This window comes from Giraffa tippelskirchi, chromosome 4 (genome assembly GCF_054371585.1).
Source record: "Giraffa tippelskirchi isolate mGirTip1 chromosome 4, T2T-mGirTip1v1.2.pri, whole genome shotgun sequence".
Classification (NCBI taxonomy): Eukaryota; Metazoa; Chordata; class Mammalia; order Artiodactyla; family Giraffidae; genus Giraffa; species Giraffa tippelskirchi.
In genome coordinates, this window is record NC_137278.1 from 148,372,660 (window position 1) to 148,390,509 (window position 17,850).

Sequence of the window (17,850 nt, forward strand, 5' to 3'; positions counted from 1 at the left end):
ATAACTTTCTATGGGCTAGCCTGGGAACTTAAAACAGTACAGTTAGACATGTTTCAAGTTTAAACAACTATTTTACACATGATCTGGAAAACAACCATTCAAAAATCATAGACTATTTTTCCTTCTAGAAGCAAACAGCTTGTCTTTATGAGCAAACACTAAGTATTCAAATTCATTCAATGTTAGGTATAAATTCACCATAAACTAACACCATGCAAAAGAACTGAGAGAATGTTTTATAAATCAAAGAGAGTGATGAATAAGACCACCCTTAATCTTTCCCAGTTTAGTTTAAGGTCAAGTTCAGTTTAGTTTAAGGTCAAGAAGCAACAGTTAGAACCAGATATGGAACAACGGACTGGTTCCAAACTGGGAAAGGAGTCCATCAAGGCTGTATTCTGTCACCCTGCTTACTTAACTTACATGCAGAGTACATCATGTAAAATGCCAAGCTGGATGAAGCACAAGCTGGAATCAACATTACTGGGAGAAATATCGGTAACCTCAGATATGCAGATGACACCACCCTTATGGCAGAAAGCAAAGAGGAACTAAAGAGCCTCTTGATGAAAGTGAAAGTGGAGAGTGAAAAAGCTGGCTTAAAACTCAACATTCAAAAAACTAACATCATGGCATCTGGTCCCATCACTTCATGGCAAATAGGTGGGGAAACAATGGAAACAGTGACAAACTTTTATTTTCTTGGGCTCCAAAATCACTGCAGATGATGACTGGAGCCATGAAATTAAAAGACGCTTGCTCCTTGGAAGAAAAGTTATGACCAACCTAGACAGCATATTAAAAAGCAGAGACATTACTTTTGCCAATAAAGGTCCATCTAGTCAAAGCTATGGTTTTTCAAGTAGTTATATACAGATGTGAGAGTTGGATCATAAAGAAAGCTGAGTGCTGAAGAATTGGTGCTTCTGAACTGTGGTGTTGGAGAAGACTCTTGAGAGTCCCTTGGACTGCAAGGAGATCCAACCAGTCCATCCTAAAGGAAATCAGTCCTGAATAGTCATTGGAAGGACTGATGGTGAAGCTGAAACTCCAATAGTTTCGCTGTCTGATGCGAAGAACTAACTCATTGGAAAAGATCCTGAATGCTGGGAAAGATTGAAGGCAGTAGGAGAAGGGACAACAGAGGATGAGATGGCTGGATGGCATCACCGACTCGATGGACATGAGTCAGAGCAAGCTTCGTGAGTTGTTGATGGACAGGGAAGCCTGGCATGCTGCAGTCCATGGGGTCGCAAACAGTTGGACACAACTGAACAACTGAACTGACTGACTGAAATCTTTCTCAAAGTACTAAAACCTATAAATTTTTTTTACCACACGGAAGTTTTATTGGTTATTTCTATTCTCATTTTTCTCAACAGTAGCTGACTTTTTCCTTATTTCCCAAAACAGTCATGTGCCAGAATCAAAATGTCATTCTTTCCTCCTACATGTCTAGTTTGAAGAGCTACACAAAGCAGTTTACAACAGGAAATGGTGAAAAGAATATAAAGAATATCCCCCATAAGAAATATAAGGAAGAATTTAGGGGATACCTCTTCCATTTTAGGTTAAACTAAAATGCTCTGTATTATACTTTAAAATAAGGATTAATTAAATCAAGTCACTGCAGTGAATCAAAAATGACTGAGCAGTGGAAGAAGTGAATCTCACTCACCAACCCACCTTAGGTAAGTGACTATGCTTTTTACAACAGTGCAATACAGTGAAAAGGACAAGGATTTTAGGGTCAGACTTGGTTTTAAATCCCTGCTGTCCCACTTGTTTGGCATTAGACTTTAAGTTAATATCTCTTAAACCCCATTGTATTTACAAAATGAGACAGCAAAATCTACATCATGAAGTTATTATAAAGATTAAGTGAAAATATTATAGAGAACACAACACAAGGCACATCGTAAGATTCAAAAATTAGCAGCTGTTAGATCTTATTAAACCAACAATATAACTCCATAACTCAGGGAAGTCTAGACCTGTGCTATTCTACAGAGTAGCCACTAGCCACTTGTGCCACTGACCACTTGAAATTTAGCTAGTCTGAATTGAGACAGTCGGTGAGTATAAAATCAGCTATTAGTACCATACATTCTTATATAGAAAGAATGCAAAATATCTCAATAATTTTTAAACTGGTTACATTGAAATGATAATATTCTAGATTACCAGATTAAGTAAGTCTTACATCTTAATGTTGCTACTTGAAAAACTGAAATTACATATATGGCTTATACTACGTTTCTATGAGACAGTTTTGGTCTAAAACTGTATCTCTGATACAATTTCAAATGCAAAACAGGATGAAAATTTCATTATGTTCCACATATGAACTAACTAGGAGACTAAAGATCCTAATGCACTTTAAATTCCTTATTAAATCAGCATATTAATGTTTATCAAATTCATTTTATTATTTTATACCCCTCAATCTCGATTACTCCCTGTTCAATCTACTGCCTATTCATAGAGGCATACCTCATCTTCCCACTTAAGCAGTAGCAGTACTCACGGTATTCTATCTTACAAACTAGCTGAAGAACAGCATGTGACAGGCCATTCTTCTCTACCAGCTGCAAGTACTGTCTGTTCTTCAGATAATGTTAACAGCAGCTTACTCTAAGACCCATCTATATTTCTAAGAGACGTTTTTCTGTTTCAAATTCACTACTGTATTTTGGATTAAAGCAATGTATCCCATCTTTCCTATCAGCAAATCTAACCTCTAACAGTCAAGGAGGCTAAAATCTAGTTTCAAACCGTATTTCATAACCTATTAAATTAATATAACTGTAAAGATAAGAAAGGGCTTCCCTGATGGCGGCAGAAAGCAAAAAAGCACTAAAGAGCCTCTTGATGAGGGTGAAAGAGGAGAGTGAAAAAGTTGGCTTAAAACTCAACATTCAAAAAACAAGATCATGGCATCCAGTCCAATTACTTCATGGCAAATAGATGGGGAAAAAGTGGAAATAGTGACAGATTTTATTTTCTTGGGCTCCAAAATCACTGCGGACAGTTGCCTGAGGCCACAAAAGATGCTTGCTCCTTGGAAGAAAAGCTATGACCAACCCAGACAGCATATTAAAAAGCAGAGACATCACTTTGCCAAAAAAGGTCTGTATAGTCAAAGCTATGGTTTTTCTAGCAGTTATTTATGGATTGGAGAGTTGATGCTTTCAAACTGTGGTGTTGGTGAAGACTCATGAGAGTTCCTTGGACAGCAAAGAGATCAAACCAGTCAATCCTAAAGGAAATCAACCCCGAATATTCACTGGAAGGACTGATGCTGAAGCTCCAATACTTTGGTTACTTGATGCGAAGAGCCGACTCACTGGAAAAGACCCTGATGTTTGGAAAGACTGAAGGCAAAAGGAGAAGAGGGAGACAGAATGAGATGGTTGGATGGCATCAATGGCTCAATGGACATGAGTTTGAGCAAACTTTAGGAGACAGTGAAGGACAGGGAAGCCTGGTATGCTGCAGTTCATGGAGTCGAAAAGAGTTGGACATGTCTTGGCGACCAAACAATAACAAAGATAAGAAAATTCTTTTTCAGCACCTAGAGATTAGGCACTAATTAGGTAATATAAACAGATGACTCCTTTTATCTACTTGGACAATTTGAGAGACAACTTAAAAAAATTCTGATAGGAGCTATAAATTTAACCAACTCTCTATTACTTAATAGGACATGTCATAGTGTTGAACACATGCTGCTTAAACTACTACTGCTGGGAAATTCTAACTTATGATATTAAAAATAACAGGAGGGTGGAACAGATTAAGGAAGTAGTGTTGACATATACAGACTGCCATGTGTAAAATCGATGGCTAGTGGGAAGCTGCTGTATAACACAGGAAGCCCAGCCTGGCACTCTGTGACGATCAAGGGGTGGGATGAGGGCTCAAAATCTCTCTTGAGATACACACAGAGTTATGACTGATTCATGTTGTTATATGGAGGAAACCAACACAACACTGTAAAGCAATTATCCTCCAATTAAAAAAATACATTAAAAAATAACATAGTTATACATCACTTCTAATTTCTAGAAAGCCATTTCCACAAACATCACATCGGTGCCCTACGAAAGTCATGGCTGTAAGCAAAGTTGATTTTACTATCCCCTCACTTGACAGATGCAAAAACCAAGGCCCAAAGGTTACCAGTGACTTATCTGCCCCAACAAAGTTACTAGGTGAGAAAAGATACATTAAGAAAATCTACTGCTTCCCAGTGGCTAAGATCGTGGACTCTTAAGTCAGATCATGGGTTCAAATGCTGGCCTGAAAACTTAGTTAGTGGTGGTGGGATCTTAACACAAGGCAAACCTAACCATTTTCCCCTCTGTATTTCAGTTTCCCCATGAAATATTAATAGCCCCCTTCATGTAAATTAAGATAAACTGCTTGAATACAGAAAGCTCTTAGTAAACCCTTTTATCATTTAAGGCTTTACAATCCAAAAGAAGGGAGATTTAAAGATGACATTTAAAAGTAAAACAAAACAAGACTTCTGTTGTAAGAATACTTCTAGAACATCTTGAACCACACTCATAAATGTTTCAAGTTGATAACATTTTCATTTGGGATAAATTCATTTTTCTTACCTCTTTTTTACTTTTAACATTTTAATTTTTAATTGGAGGATAATCACTTTACAATGTTGTGTTTGTTTCCACCACATAATAAAACGTGAACCAGCCCTAACTATACATGTATCCCCTCCTTCTTGATCCTCCCTCCCACTCCCCCATCCCACCCCTCCAAGTCATCACAGAGGACCAGGCCTAGCTTCCTGTGCTATTCAGCAACTTCTTACCAGCTATACACTTCATTACTTCTAAAATCCTGTAAGAAATGAAACTATTTCTTTTGTGGTAAACTTTATCATAGGGAGTATTCAAATTTGCAGAAACTAAGTTTTGGAGTCATCTTTCCCAAGTTACAATACACAAATCCGAAACAATGCTGCAGAGTAATGAAATTTCAATTCTGAAGGCTAGCTAGTACATCAATTTAGGAGAAAGGAAAGAATGCAAGGGGAGAGGAGGGAGGTGGTGTGTTGGGAAAATGTATCACTCCTACAGTTCTAGAAAGTATATACTCATCTTCTAGAATCACATCTGTAGGTGCCCAATAAATAATTTATGAGTGGGTAAATGGATGAATGACTAGGAGAAACAATGTTTCTTCAAGTGAACTAATTTAAGAAAGCAAGCATTTGTGGTACCTTAATAGGTATCCTTAATCCAGGAAGTCATTACTAAGGCTAAGCAAGGTTCTAAGCCACACCCCAGGGACTAGAAGAAACAGTCTAAAGATTTCCCTCTGCCAACTAATTTCAATTACTCTCTCTATATGTAAATTTTAAAAATTATACCTAGGTGAATTCCTACAGAGCAAAAGTTTCATTTGTAAGTACAAAGTGCTTTCAGGAATTAGCCACAATTAGCAAATTCCTTTTGTACGTACATACATGTAAAAGAGGTCTTAAACTGCAAAATAAAATTGATGTTCCATGTGTTAAAATGCCCTTTGCTCCTAAAGGATTTTTTCCCCATTCATGTATATATATTCAGGACAGGGGAGTAATTTTGTTGGTACATTCTTCATCACTTATCAGTAACTTGCAGACTTTTGCACCCAAGCCTTATTTCTAAATATTAGCTTGCCATTTGATATCAATACAGCTATAAAAATGAATGCGTAAGTCATTGTGCAAAAACATTATAAGCAAAAAACTATGGACACAGAGCAGTAACTCTGCTACCAAGACAAAACAAATGGTGTAACTTTAAACTCTATGCATGGTCAGTCACTCAGTCATGTCCAACTCCTCGAGACCCCATGGATTGTGGCCCACCAGGCTCCTCTGTCCATGGGATTTTCCAGGCAAGAATACTGGAGTGGGGTGCCATTTCCTCTATCTGAACCCAGAGATGGAACCTGCTCTCCTGCATCGCTTGTATTAGCAGGGTGATTCTTTACCACTGAGCCACCTGGGAAGCCTCCTTAAAATCTATACCTCTAGAAAGAAAGAAAAAATATTAAGACCTTGTAAAAGTAACAATGATGGTTTCTATATGATAGATTTGTTACTTTATTTTAAGATATTATTACCTGTTAGTACAAATTTTTATAATCCTTTTAAAAAGGTAATTCCTTAGAAATATACTTTCAAAAGAATAAGACAAAATATGTAAAACCTAACTATAAAAATGTTCAATAAAAACTAAAACCTAAACACTTTCCTCTTGGTCAATTCTTGTTTAAAAATTATTTTTCAGAGTGATGTTAATGAAGAATATTAATTAGATCAAGTTTTGTTTTGTTTTTTAAACTACCACTTGTGATATTCAGGTTAAAACATACATTATTAAAACAGCAAAATCCAAATACACGCTACTGGTTCACTTTAAAACCTGTTAAAAATAAATTCTGAGTATGAAAGTCAAAATCTGAAGCTATGAGACAATAACTGTTATAATAATTTATACAATTAGTATGGGCTTGGTTCCCAAACTAAATAGTAGCAATTTTTCATGTATACTAAATTAATACAGGATAAGAATAAAGATATACCATTAGTAATATACTTTTCATAAAGAAGCTACTATTACTTGCTTACCATATATTTTAAAGATTACTTCAGTTTTAAACTCTTATAAACTAGATAAATATCTCTTTGCACTTACGTTATAACCTCTTTGGTCTGAGGTTCCTTTCATTTAGGTAAAATACTTCTCAGCAAGGAGAAGTTATTTTAAAACTTCATAACTATTGAGAAATAATGAAAATATCTAAGTTTTTAAAAATCCCTGAAATTTTAGAATGCTTCATTCCCACTGAAATAAATATAAGCATAGGAAAATACACACAAAGCTCTTTTAAAAGGTACAAAAATGAGAGAACAAATGTATTATACTTAAAAGATGTTTACATCTTGAAAATGAACAATGGAAAACATAAGTTTTAAAGTGGTACAAATCAGAGGACCACTTTCCCACCACTTTTGAGACTAGGCCAATCTTTCAAAAATTAAAAATAGTATCATATGCCTTATGGTTTTACATATTATGTAACTTGTATTATATTACAGCAGACTGCCCTCCTCATACATCAGTGAATTAATCTAAAATCTAAGTAAGGATAAATGGTTCCACACCATTCCTAAATGTCAAGTGAGTAAAAATTTGTAATTTCTTGTCCTAACGAAGTTGTTTCACAGATTACCCTTGGCACTCTAGGATTTCATGTATTAAGCTGCTTCACCCATCCACATCTTTGATAACTGTCTAGATAATAATAATAGTAGAGGACATATACAGAGCCTTTATGTACTTACATTAAAAGGCAATCTAGCAGAGAGGTTAAGGGTCACTGAGTCTAAACACTGTCTCTGCACTCATGACCCCAGGCAAATTATGTAACTTCTGTGTCTCAGTTTCCCTGTCTACAAAATGGGATAAATACCCGCCTCATAAAGATTATGTAAAATTATAACTGTTTAGGTTCAGTGCCTGGCACAAAGTGCTACATAAGGATTAGCTGCTATTATTATTATTACTATGTGTCATGTACTGAGCCAAGTACTTTACATGCATTATTTCATTTAATTCTCACAACTCTATTTTACAGGTGAGAAAATTGAGGTTTATAGTGGTTCAGCAACTTGCCTTCAATAAAAAGCTAACAAGAGGAAGGGCCCAAAGTCAAACCCAGGTTTCTTTTTTAATGATCGAAGCCCTGATATTTATGCCAGTGTTTCAAACTAGACTCACTGACTATATTCATAGGGAATTTACAAGTTTTCTGATGATTTTTATTTTAAATTATGCCAGAGATAATTTTCAGATAACAGATATTTTTATATAGTAGATTTTAATTTCTCAAATCATCAAACTGAGGTAAACAAATTCCTGGTTTTCCCATGAATATTCTTGGAGGTTTAACAATTTTTTTCTTACAAAGTGGTCAACTTTTAAAAACATCAAGCTCACTCAGCTTTCATTCTTCAAGAATGAGAGCAACAAATCATTTTCAAAATTCTTTATACCTATTTTATTACAGATAACAAAGTGTTAGATCTTTTGGCTGGTCAAACTGCTTGAAAAAGTAAAAATATAAATTTAAAAACCTACGGTACCATTTGTAGCACTTGATCTTGTCTTGAAAAAGAAAACACCCACATTAAAAAAAAGAAACAAATATTAAAAAGTTATCTATTCCTTTAATAAACAGTACTTTACTTTCACATTATGCACCACTCTCTCATCTTTAATCCAGTTGTGTAACTACAATAGCTTACAGGTTATCTCCACTTGAACAACTCAAAAAATAAGCTTCAAATAAACTAATTTTCTCTATGCCACCTTTCCCCCAAAAAGTCCCTTTTCAGCATCTCTAATCCCCGTCAATGGTATTACTGTTCTCTCAGTCATCCAGGCTCATGACCCTATGGTCAAGTGAGAGAGGAGGGACTCAAACACAGAACTGAGTGAAAAGCCTGTGCTCTTCACCAGTGTACTCAATTCCTCCTGTAGGAACATTACCTCAAGGAGCTGTAATCTATGTAGCACAGTGGGCACACACAATTATAAACGCTGAAATATACGATATGAAGAATGCGAAAGATCTTATTTGAGCAGCAAATGAGCCAAACTCCAGGGTAAAGAGGATAGGGAGTTAAGAGTAGACAGAAGTGAGACTTTTAAGAATGAATAGCAGTTACTAAGAAGAAACAACCTTCTCAAAGAAGGGAATAACATGCACAAAGGCACAAAAACCTCATGACAGTCAGTGAACACCAAGTTGTGTTCCAGAAAGTTCCAGTTTTCCAGAAAGCAAAGTGTGATAAGAGGGACTATTAGGAAATGAAGCGAGAAAAAGCAGGAATACTTACGCATCATGAACAGTTTAGCCAAGGAGTTTAGATTTGATCTAATGAGTAAGGGAAAGTCATTGAGTAATTTTAAGCATGAATGAAATATTACATTTTTTTCTTTTTTTAGAAATAATCCTCTGGCACTGAAAAATGGACTGGAAAAGCTACACTCCAGAAGCATAGACAACTATTAGGAAACTGCTAGAACAGTTCAGGCAAGACAGTGGGGAATGAGAAGAGAGAGATTGACTCAAAAGGTAGGTAGGAGATAGAATTGCAGAATTTGGTAACCAGTTAGACTGCGATCTGAGTTTGGAAGGAAGATGGCGGAAAGGAAGGAATCGAGGCAATTCAAGATTTTTAGCTTAAGTTCTGGGTGGATGGAAATGCCATTAACTAAAACAGGGAACAAAGCAGGAGAAACAAAGTAAAAGAACGAAAGCTGACAAGGACAGATGGTGTTGTTACTTCTGGTACATCCAGAAGAAACTGTCTAATAAATGATTAAGTCAAGAACTCAGGAGAGAGAAATCTAAGGCAAAAAATATAAAACTGGGAGGTATTAGCCAGGAGAGGCAATGAAACTAGCTAGGGAAACTGCAAAAGGATAAGACCACCAATGTTTAAAATCAGTTCAGTTCAGTTCAGTCGCTCAGTCGTGTCCGACTCTCTGCGACCCCATGAATTGCAGCACGCCAGGCCTCTCTGTCCATCACCAACTCCCGGAGTCTACCCAAACCCATGTTCATCGAGTCGGTGATGCCATCCAACCATCTCATCCTCTGTCGTCCCCTTCTCCTCCCGCCCCCAATCCTACCCAGCATTAGGGCCTTTTCCAATGAGTCAACCCTTCGCATGAGGTGGCCAAAGTATTGGAGCTTCAGCTTCAACATCAGACCTTCCAATGAACACCCAGGATTGATCTCTTTTAGGATGGATTGATTGGATCTCCTTGCAGTCCAAGGGACTCTCAAGAGTCTTCTCCAACACCACAGTTCAAAAGCATCAATTCTGCGGTGCTCAGCTTTCTTCACCGTCCAACTCTCACATCCATACATGACCACTGGAAAAACCATAGCCTTGACTAGACGGACTTTAAAATACAGGCAGACAAATAAATGAAAAGTAGGAAAGAGTGGTGATACAGAAGTTTGGGAAGGAGAGAGTTTCATGAAAAGTGAATTGTCGATGTATTAAATGTTTTAAACCTTTTCTTGGATTTGACAACTGAGTGAGGACAAACAGTGAGGTTACAGAGGTAATGGATGGTAAAGAAAGCTAAACTAGGACTTCCTTGTGGCATAGAGAGTGAGAATCAATCTGCGGACGTAGGGGACGTAGGGGACACAGGTTCGATCCCTGGTCCAGGAGGATTCCACAAACATAGAGCAATTAAGAGATGCAATTACTGAGCCTGTGCGCTGCAACTACTGAAGTCCATACACCCTAGAACCAGTGCTCCACAAGAGAAGCCACTGCAGGGGAAAAAAAAAAAGAGAAGCCACTGCAATGAGTAACCCCTGATCACTGCAACTAGAAAAAGATGCCGTAGCAGCAAAGATCTAACACAGTCAAAAATACATACATAATTTTTTTTTAAAGTTTACAAATAATAAATGCTGAAGAGGGTGTGAAGCAAAAAAAAAGCTGAACTAGATGGGGGCTAAGTGAATGGTAGGGGAGGAAAGAGACATTAATCTTGGCTGAGAAGGAGTAAGAGCTAGAGAACAGAGTTAAAGAACATTTCAGCATTTTTATAGGATTAGATGGAAAAGGAAACAGCAACCCACTCAGGATTCTTGCTGAGAAATCCCAAGGACAGAAAAGCCTAGCAGGCTACAGTTCATGGGGTCGCAAAAGAGAAGGACACAACTTGGCGACTAAATAGCAGCAGCAAAGGATTAGAAAGGGACCAGTGAAGTGTGAGATTTTTAAATTATGGCTTTGTACTTAAGCTAAATATAAAGAAAGTTAACCATGATACAATATTAAGTGAAAAAACAAGCTGAAGAATATGTATAGTATGATGTCACTTGTATGGCCTTCAAGTTACTGTCATTACTCTCGTTAGCAACTATCACTAACTGAAACTCTCATTTGTTTACATGTCCATCTCCCCAACCCCCCTAGAATGTAAACTCCATGAGAGGAGAGATTTCATCTGCCTTATTCTTCACATATCCCTGCAGCTTAAAATATTGCTTGGCACATGATAGGCACTCTACTGTTGAATGAAAATGTCTGTGCGCACACACTCATGTATATATGTATGTACATACTGATATTTACATGCAAAGCATTAAGAAAGTTCTAATTTATTATTTGAACTTATGCCAGGGTTGAGTGTGAGACTAGGGGGTGAGGCATACAATACTGATTCATTTTTTGCTTCACAGATCTCTGTTCAAACTTTCTATGAAAATTATGTCTCTTGTAACTGAAGAACAACTTTTAAATAATGATCATATGAGCCTAAGAAAGTTAATCTATTCTGCCTTTCTATTTCCTTTTGGTGGGTTGTCATGATCTAATGTGACTTCAGGCTGATCCTTGAGTTGTTTTGGTAAGGCAGTTCAAAGTCAGAATCTTAAAACTTAGAGCTGGGAAGAACATGGACATTATCTAAGGCACCCCTGAATTTTACAGATAAGAAAGCAGAGACTCATAGTAACTTAATTACTAAAACTAGGGTACTGATAAGAAGTTTTTAAAGATCAAATGATTAGAAACTATTTAAAGGGGTAATCTATTATATGTTATACATAATTTAAAAGATAACTAATAAAAGCTTGTTAAAGCTTACTCTCACATTTAACTTACAATCTTCTGGTGAAATTATTACTGAAAGTAAACTATTTCCTTAAGCACACTGGTTGATCAACGAAACCTACAGTTAAGCACTGACTAACCATTAAGAGTTGGACACAACTGAGTGACTGAACTGAACAATTATACTGTGACAAAGGATTCAGAATACATAAATATAGGGAGTGAAGTTATTCACCGTTAGGTGTGCACACTAACTGAACTAACCAGGCACCTTCTTTCTACCAGGATATACAGTAGGTCAAGTATATAATACATTTAAGGATTCATCACATTTTGACTCAAATTTCTATATCAATATCTAAAATATGTATTTAACAGAATAAAAATTAAATGTTGAATAGGCAAGAAATACTCTAGTAAATATAAAAAAATGACAACCATTTCTCTTCACATATATACTGTAGTTTACTAGGAATACAACTGCTGTCGAAACTTTTGAATATCACTTTACATTTGTTTACAAACTATGTCATTTGATCCCCACAACTGTGACAGACAGCAGAAATTGTTTCCCCCATTTAAAATGTAAGAAAACAAGGCTCAGAAGTTAATTTGAGTAAGGTCATTTTGACAAGTCCTAAGACCTGGATTCTCTGTCTCTTAGCCACTGCTCTTTCCATCCCCCAGGCTACCTTACATTTACCATTTATTAAAGTGCAAACCACTTTATAATTTCCTTCCTTCCACACTGGTGAAAGTGATTGGGGGTTACCTAAGCCCTAGCAATCCTATCCCTTTCTAGTCCATTTAAAATTTTCATGCCTAAGAAAATATTAGTCATTCATCTTAACAGTGACAAGAAAGATGTGTAAGTCACCTTAGTTGAGAATTGTGCACCTTTCATACAGTAATTCTGTATGAAATCTTACCAAGTATTCAATTATTTTCTTAATTCTAATAAAAGTATCCTCTAATTTAGAAAGCTCTCTACAAATAATACCCAAAGTAGGATGGGCTTAACAACTGAAAAACATCTGAAACCAAATCTTAGTTCTGTCACTCACTAGCTGTTAATCTGTGGCTACATTTCTTAGCTTCTTTGAGTCTCACTGTCCTCACCTATAAAGTGAGGATGACACCATCTGCCTCTGTGAGTTTGCTGGGCAGATTCAGCAATAATACTTGCAAAGCCTTTATTCCTTAAAAAAGGGCCAGTTCACAGAACAGACCAGTTCCACTGGAGAAACAAGCATGCAGATAGATACTGCTCATAGGTAATGTCATTTATGTGAATTTTACTAGTTTAACTTCTACATACTAGACTTTATTTCTTGTCTCTCTCTGTAATATCTGGGGTAGGACACAATATATATATCACTCTTGCTCCCAGGGCACCATAATGTGAGTGCTAGATTTCAGTCCTCTTCTAACCCCTCTATAGTTAAGGACTATCATAATCTATTATTTGACTATCTTAGAATTGGCTATATCCAAACCGAGGCTTACACTATTTTCACTCCACTCTTTAAGTCTGCTAACTGCATCTTTTGATTATTTTGAAATAAAACTAATTATTTTGAACTAGGAAGTCAATTTTATAAATACAAACCATGACAGTGAATTCATGTTGAGTGAAAAGGGTAGAAAGTTTCAGGGGGTGGGGTACAGGGGAGAAGGACCTAACACTGAGAACTTACCTATTCAGCAGTGCATCCTACACTAAATTTACTTTCTTTTAATCTTCCCAAGCATCATTCTAATCAAGATTAGCATCATTTTACAGATTATGTCAGGAAGCTCACACTCTAGCTCACTCCCCCTTGCTCAAGGTACTATAACTACAGGAAAGCTCTTGCTCAACTCAAGGCCTTTCCTCCTCCTCTTGTAACCTCTGCCCAGTAATGCTCTCCTGTCTAATACAAGGCTGTCTTTTCCTGCTTCAGGTCTCATTTCACATAGCTTCCACCATCACCGTGTCTATAGTGGTGGTGGTGGTTTAGTTGCTAAGTTGTGTCCGACTCTTGCGATCCTGCAGACTGTATGTAGCCTGTCAGGCTCCTCTGTCCATGGGATTCTCCAGGCAAGAATACTGGAGTGGGTTGCCATTTTCTTCTCCAGGGGATCTTCCCTACCCAGGAATCGAACCCAGGTCTCCTGCACTGCAGGCAGATGATTTACCAAGTGAGCTATGAGGGAAGCCCTATATAGTAGAGCCCTGTACTGTACTATAGTAGAGTACACCAACTACACCATCCTTATATCTTTCATAGAACATAAAGTGATCAGTATTCATCTTCTTCCTGTGATGAAGGGCAGGGACACCTTGACTTACCACTGCTGTACCCTGAGTGCTCAATACAGATGATACTGGCTTAATGAATAAGTGAAGGTGACTGCCCACAGCCATTCAGCAAAGTAAAAGGCAGGGCCTGGAGACCAATCCAAATTAATGTGACTGCAAACCCTGGATTGCCATTCCGCTACTTTTTTCCACTAGTGCAAGTGGAGCTGCTCTGGGCTGGGAAATCAATCAGTTTAGAAGTGTGCCTTCTGACTTTCTGCATTCATTCACTTTAAAGAAATTAGAGGTATCTACACATATACTTAATTCTACAAAATATAACACTGCAATATTACAAAATATTTAACTACAATTTCAAGAGATCTTACACTGTCTTTTAGAACCACAACTCAACTTGAAAAAAAACAAAAAAACCCACTGCCTTTATGATGCCTGAACAATCAAAATACTTTCAAATTTTGAGTAATTGGACTGGCATCTCCACATATGGTTACTACTTAAGGCCAAAAGAAAATTTAAGTCACACATTTTAAATGCTCTTTACTAACAGGCTTGCTTATAATATTTTGTTCTTTTAGAAGATGTTTTGAACTCCCCAATACATCATACAGAAAAAGCTTAAAACCAGCCACGGGGTTATCATTCTTATCATGATAACCATATTCTTTCTTAAAGAAAGATGACACGAATGCCCTCAATGTGTTGTGTTGCACTATTAAACCATGTGCTTGCAGGTTGAAGTCACCTCGGGTAAAATGCCCAGTGCGGCTAGAGCCGGCCACTAACAGCATACCCTTTGTTGCCTTCACCACGGGGTTGAATACTTACTGCCGAGTCCTCCATCCTCGGATACTCCTGTCCCTCTCATGCCTAGGTAAGTCAGTCCCAAAATGAGGAAAAATAGGCAGGCAGCAGTTAAGAGAAACATGGACAAATAGTGGGCACTGAAACCCCCCGTTGGGGACACCTCCTCCCGTTTAAATTGTTGGAGAAGTTCCTCCTCGGGTTCGGAAAGCTTCGGTTTGTTGTATGTATTCTTCAGGTAGGTATGATTGGAGCCTGTATGATTGGAGTGATTGATCCTGAGCGAACTCGAGGCGGCCACCGCCGCGCTGGGAGGGAGGCTGTTGGAAAAAATCCTGGGGGAGTCCACGCCGAAGGCCCCGCCGCCGATATGATTATTGGTTTTAAGAAGGGAGCCTGTGGACGAATCCAGGGTTGAGTCCATGTCCGCGAGTGGCGGCGGCAGGAGAGGGGTTAGTTTCTTAGCGTTAACGCGGTATCTAGGAATGGGGCTGGAGTCCAGCGGATCACACCCTCCTCCCTGCTCCGCCGCCGCCGCCGACTCCTCGAGGTTTCGGCTCCTGTCTAGACTCCCGGCGGCCGCCGCCCTGTCATTCATCGCGATTCCTCCCCCTCCCTGAACTGAGGTCTCCAGCCGGCCGCCGGCCGATTTCGCAGGCAGCGACGAGAGAGGCTTATTGTGGCCCCGCCTGGGCCGATGCCGAGAAAGGGTGTCGTCCTTCAATACCTGTCTGCTGGAGGCCACGTCGTCGTCCTCCTCTTCCTCCGAGTCCGAATAGTTTTCCCGGCAGCTGTAGGGCAGAAGCCGGCTGCCATTCACGGTCCGGCCGGACCACCGCGGCTCCTCGGCCTCCGGGTCCCTGTCCTCGCCTTCTTCCCCCTCCTGCTCCTCGTCGTCCGCCGCTCCATCTCTCCCCGACGGGCTCTGCAGCTCGGGGGCCACCGGCCTCCTGGCCCCCCACCACGAGTGCGGCTTCCTCCGCTCGGCCGAGTTGCTGTTAGTCACCTCGCTGGCGGCCAGGGGCGCCGACGGCGGTTTGAGCCCGCGATACTGGAGCGGAGCCCGGTCTTTCCTCCCGCCGCCGCCGCCGGCCTGGTCCCGGGGACTGGCCTCCACGTCCGACTCGTCCGAGCTGAAGCCCAGCAGTACTTTGCTGCCAGCCGTGGGGGTGGCCGAGGCGCCCCCAGGCCCTCCCAAGGGGGTCTCCGGACCCGAAGCCGAAATCCGGCCCAGGCCCCCAGGAGTCCGTAAGTAGGAGAGGTCACCGGAGACCGGCCGGACCCCCATCCCCACGGCCGCCGCAGCTGGTCCGGTGGCGGCGACCGGGGCGGCTGCCGTGTTATTGTTATTACTGTTCCGCGTCTTGGTGCCGCGGCCCCCGGACCGGTGCTGCTGCTGCTCTTCCTCTCGAAGCTTCTTCAGCTTCTTGAGGTAGACCGGGCGGGTGCTCTCCGTCACTGGGCCAGGAGATAGGCCGTAACGGCGGAGCTGAGAGAAAAGCTCCTCATCCGAGAGCTGCTGAGGCGCCGAAGCCGCTGCCGCCGCCATTTTCTCTCCAGGGTGTTTTACAAGCTCCGCGCTACCGGAAGTGACGCGCCGCCCTAGACCCTGAACTAGACCGGGCTGCGTCGCCCTCCCAGCGCCACGGACGCCTTGGCCAATGGGAGGCACGGGAGGAGCTCACCTGAGCGGGAAAGGGCCACCTGAGCCGCGCGCGGCTTCAGCGGCCGAAAGTATTTCTGCGCTTTCATTTCGGGGTGTCTCCATATCCTCTCCGTCTGTTCTCCGCCCTGCCCTTCCCAGCGCCTTTCCCGGGAGTTGCCTCTTGCCAAGCCACACCTTGACCTCTTCTTTCCAGGTTCCTGCCACCGGGCAGTAATAATTGAAGGGAAATCTGCCTTGAAGTTCTTGGCATTAGTTTCCTTTTCATCCAGATTCCCGCTGCCAAGGGGAGCCTAGAGACTTAAAGAAATCTTGATGGCCAGGTGATTGGCAAATTTCCCTTAGCCCTGGTTCTCTCTATTCACTTTGTCTTTCCGCTTGCCTCACCAAAAAAAAAAAAAAAAAAAAGCTTCTCTCGTGGCTCATTTTGAGAAGCCACTCCTCTAATCTTTCAAGGAAAAGATAGAGTAAACCAGCTCCAATACAATTTTCTTCAAGAGTAATGCTTACTGATTCCCGAGTTAGTTGTAAGGTATCATAATTTTCCCCTTTTAAAATCTGATAATCTTGATAGGTCGTCATTTGGGGAATTGAAAGAGCAATCAAATCCCTTATAATTATACAGTGGAAGTGAGAAATAGATTTAAAGGACTAGATCTGATAGACAGAGTGCCTGATGAACTATGGACGGAGGTTCATGACATTGTACAAGAGACAGGGATCAAGACCATCCTGAAGAAAAAGAAATGCAAAAAAGCAAATCGGCTGTCTGAGGAGGCCTTACAAATAGCTGTGTAAAGAAGAGAAGCGAAAAGCAAAGGAGAAAAGGATAGATATACCTATTTGAATGCAGAGTTCCAAAGAATAGCAAGGAGAGATAAGAAAGCCTTCCTCAGTGATCAATGCAAAGAAATAGAGGAAAACAATAGAATAGGAAAAAGTAGAGATCGCTTCAAGAAAATTAGAGATACCAAGGGAACATTTCATGCAAAGATGGGCTCAATAAAGGACAGAAATGGTATGGACCTAACAGAAGCAGAAGATCTTAAGAAGAGGTGGCAAGAATACACAGAAGAACTATACAAAGAAGATCTTCACGACCCAGATAATCAGGATGGTGTGATCACTCACCTCAAGTCAGACATCCTGGAATGTGAAGTCAAGTGGGCCTTAGGAAGTATCACTACAAACGAAGCTAGTGAAGGTGATGGAATTCCAGTTGAGCTATTTCAAATCCTAAAAGATGATGCTGTGAAAGTGCTGCACTCAACATGCCAGCAAATTTGGAAAACTCAACAGTGGCCACAGGACTGGAAAAGGTCAGTTTTCATTCCAATCTCAAAGAAAGGCGATGCCAAAGAATGCTCAAACTACCACACAATTGCACTCATCTCACACACTAGTAATTCT

The 17,850-nt window shown here is 40.0% G+C and overlaps 1 protein-coding gene across 6 annotated transcripts in view; it reads right to left on the bottom strand.

Moving 5' to 3' along the window:
• Positions 1-16,362, bottom strand: part of LEMD3 (LEM domain containing 3) — a 91,919-nt gene extending 75,557 nt beyond the window's left edge. For 5 of the 6 annotated variants that reach the window (XR_014081879.1, XR_014081878.1, XM_081588849.1 and 2 more), the window contains exon 1: positions 14,802-16,362. Coding sequence is in view for 4 of the 6 variants with exons in the window: in XM_081588849.1 (XP_081444975.1) it covers positions 14,802-16,326 (1,525 nt within the window). In the remaining 2 variants the exon portion in view is untranslated. The remainder of the gene's footprint in view (positions 1-14,801) is intronic. The other variant, XM_081588847.1, reaches the window with a different exon arrangement.
• Positions 16,363-17,850: the final 1,488 nt, after the last annotated feature.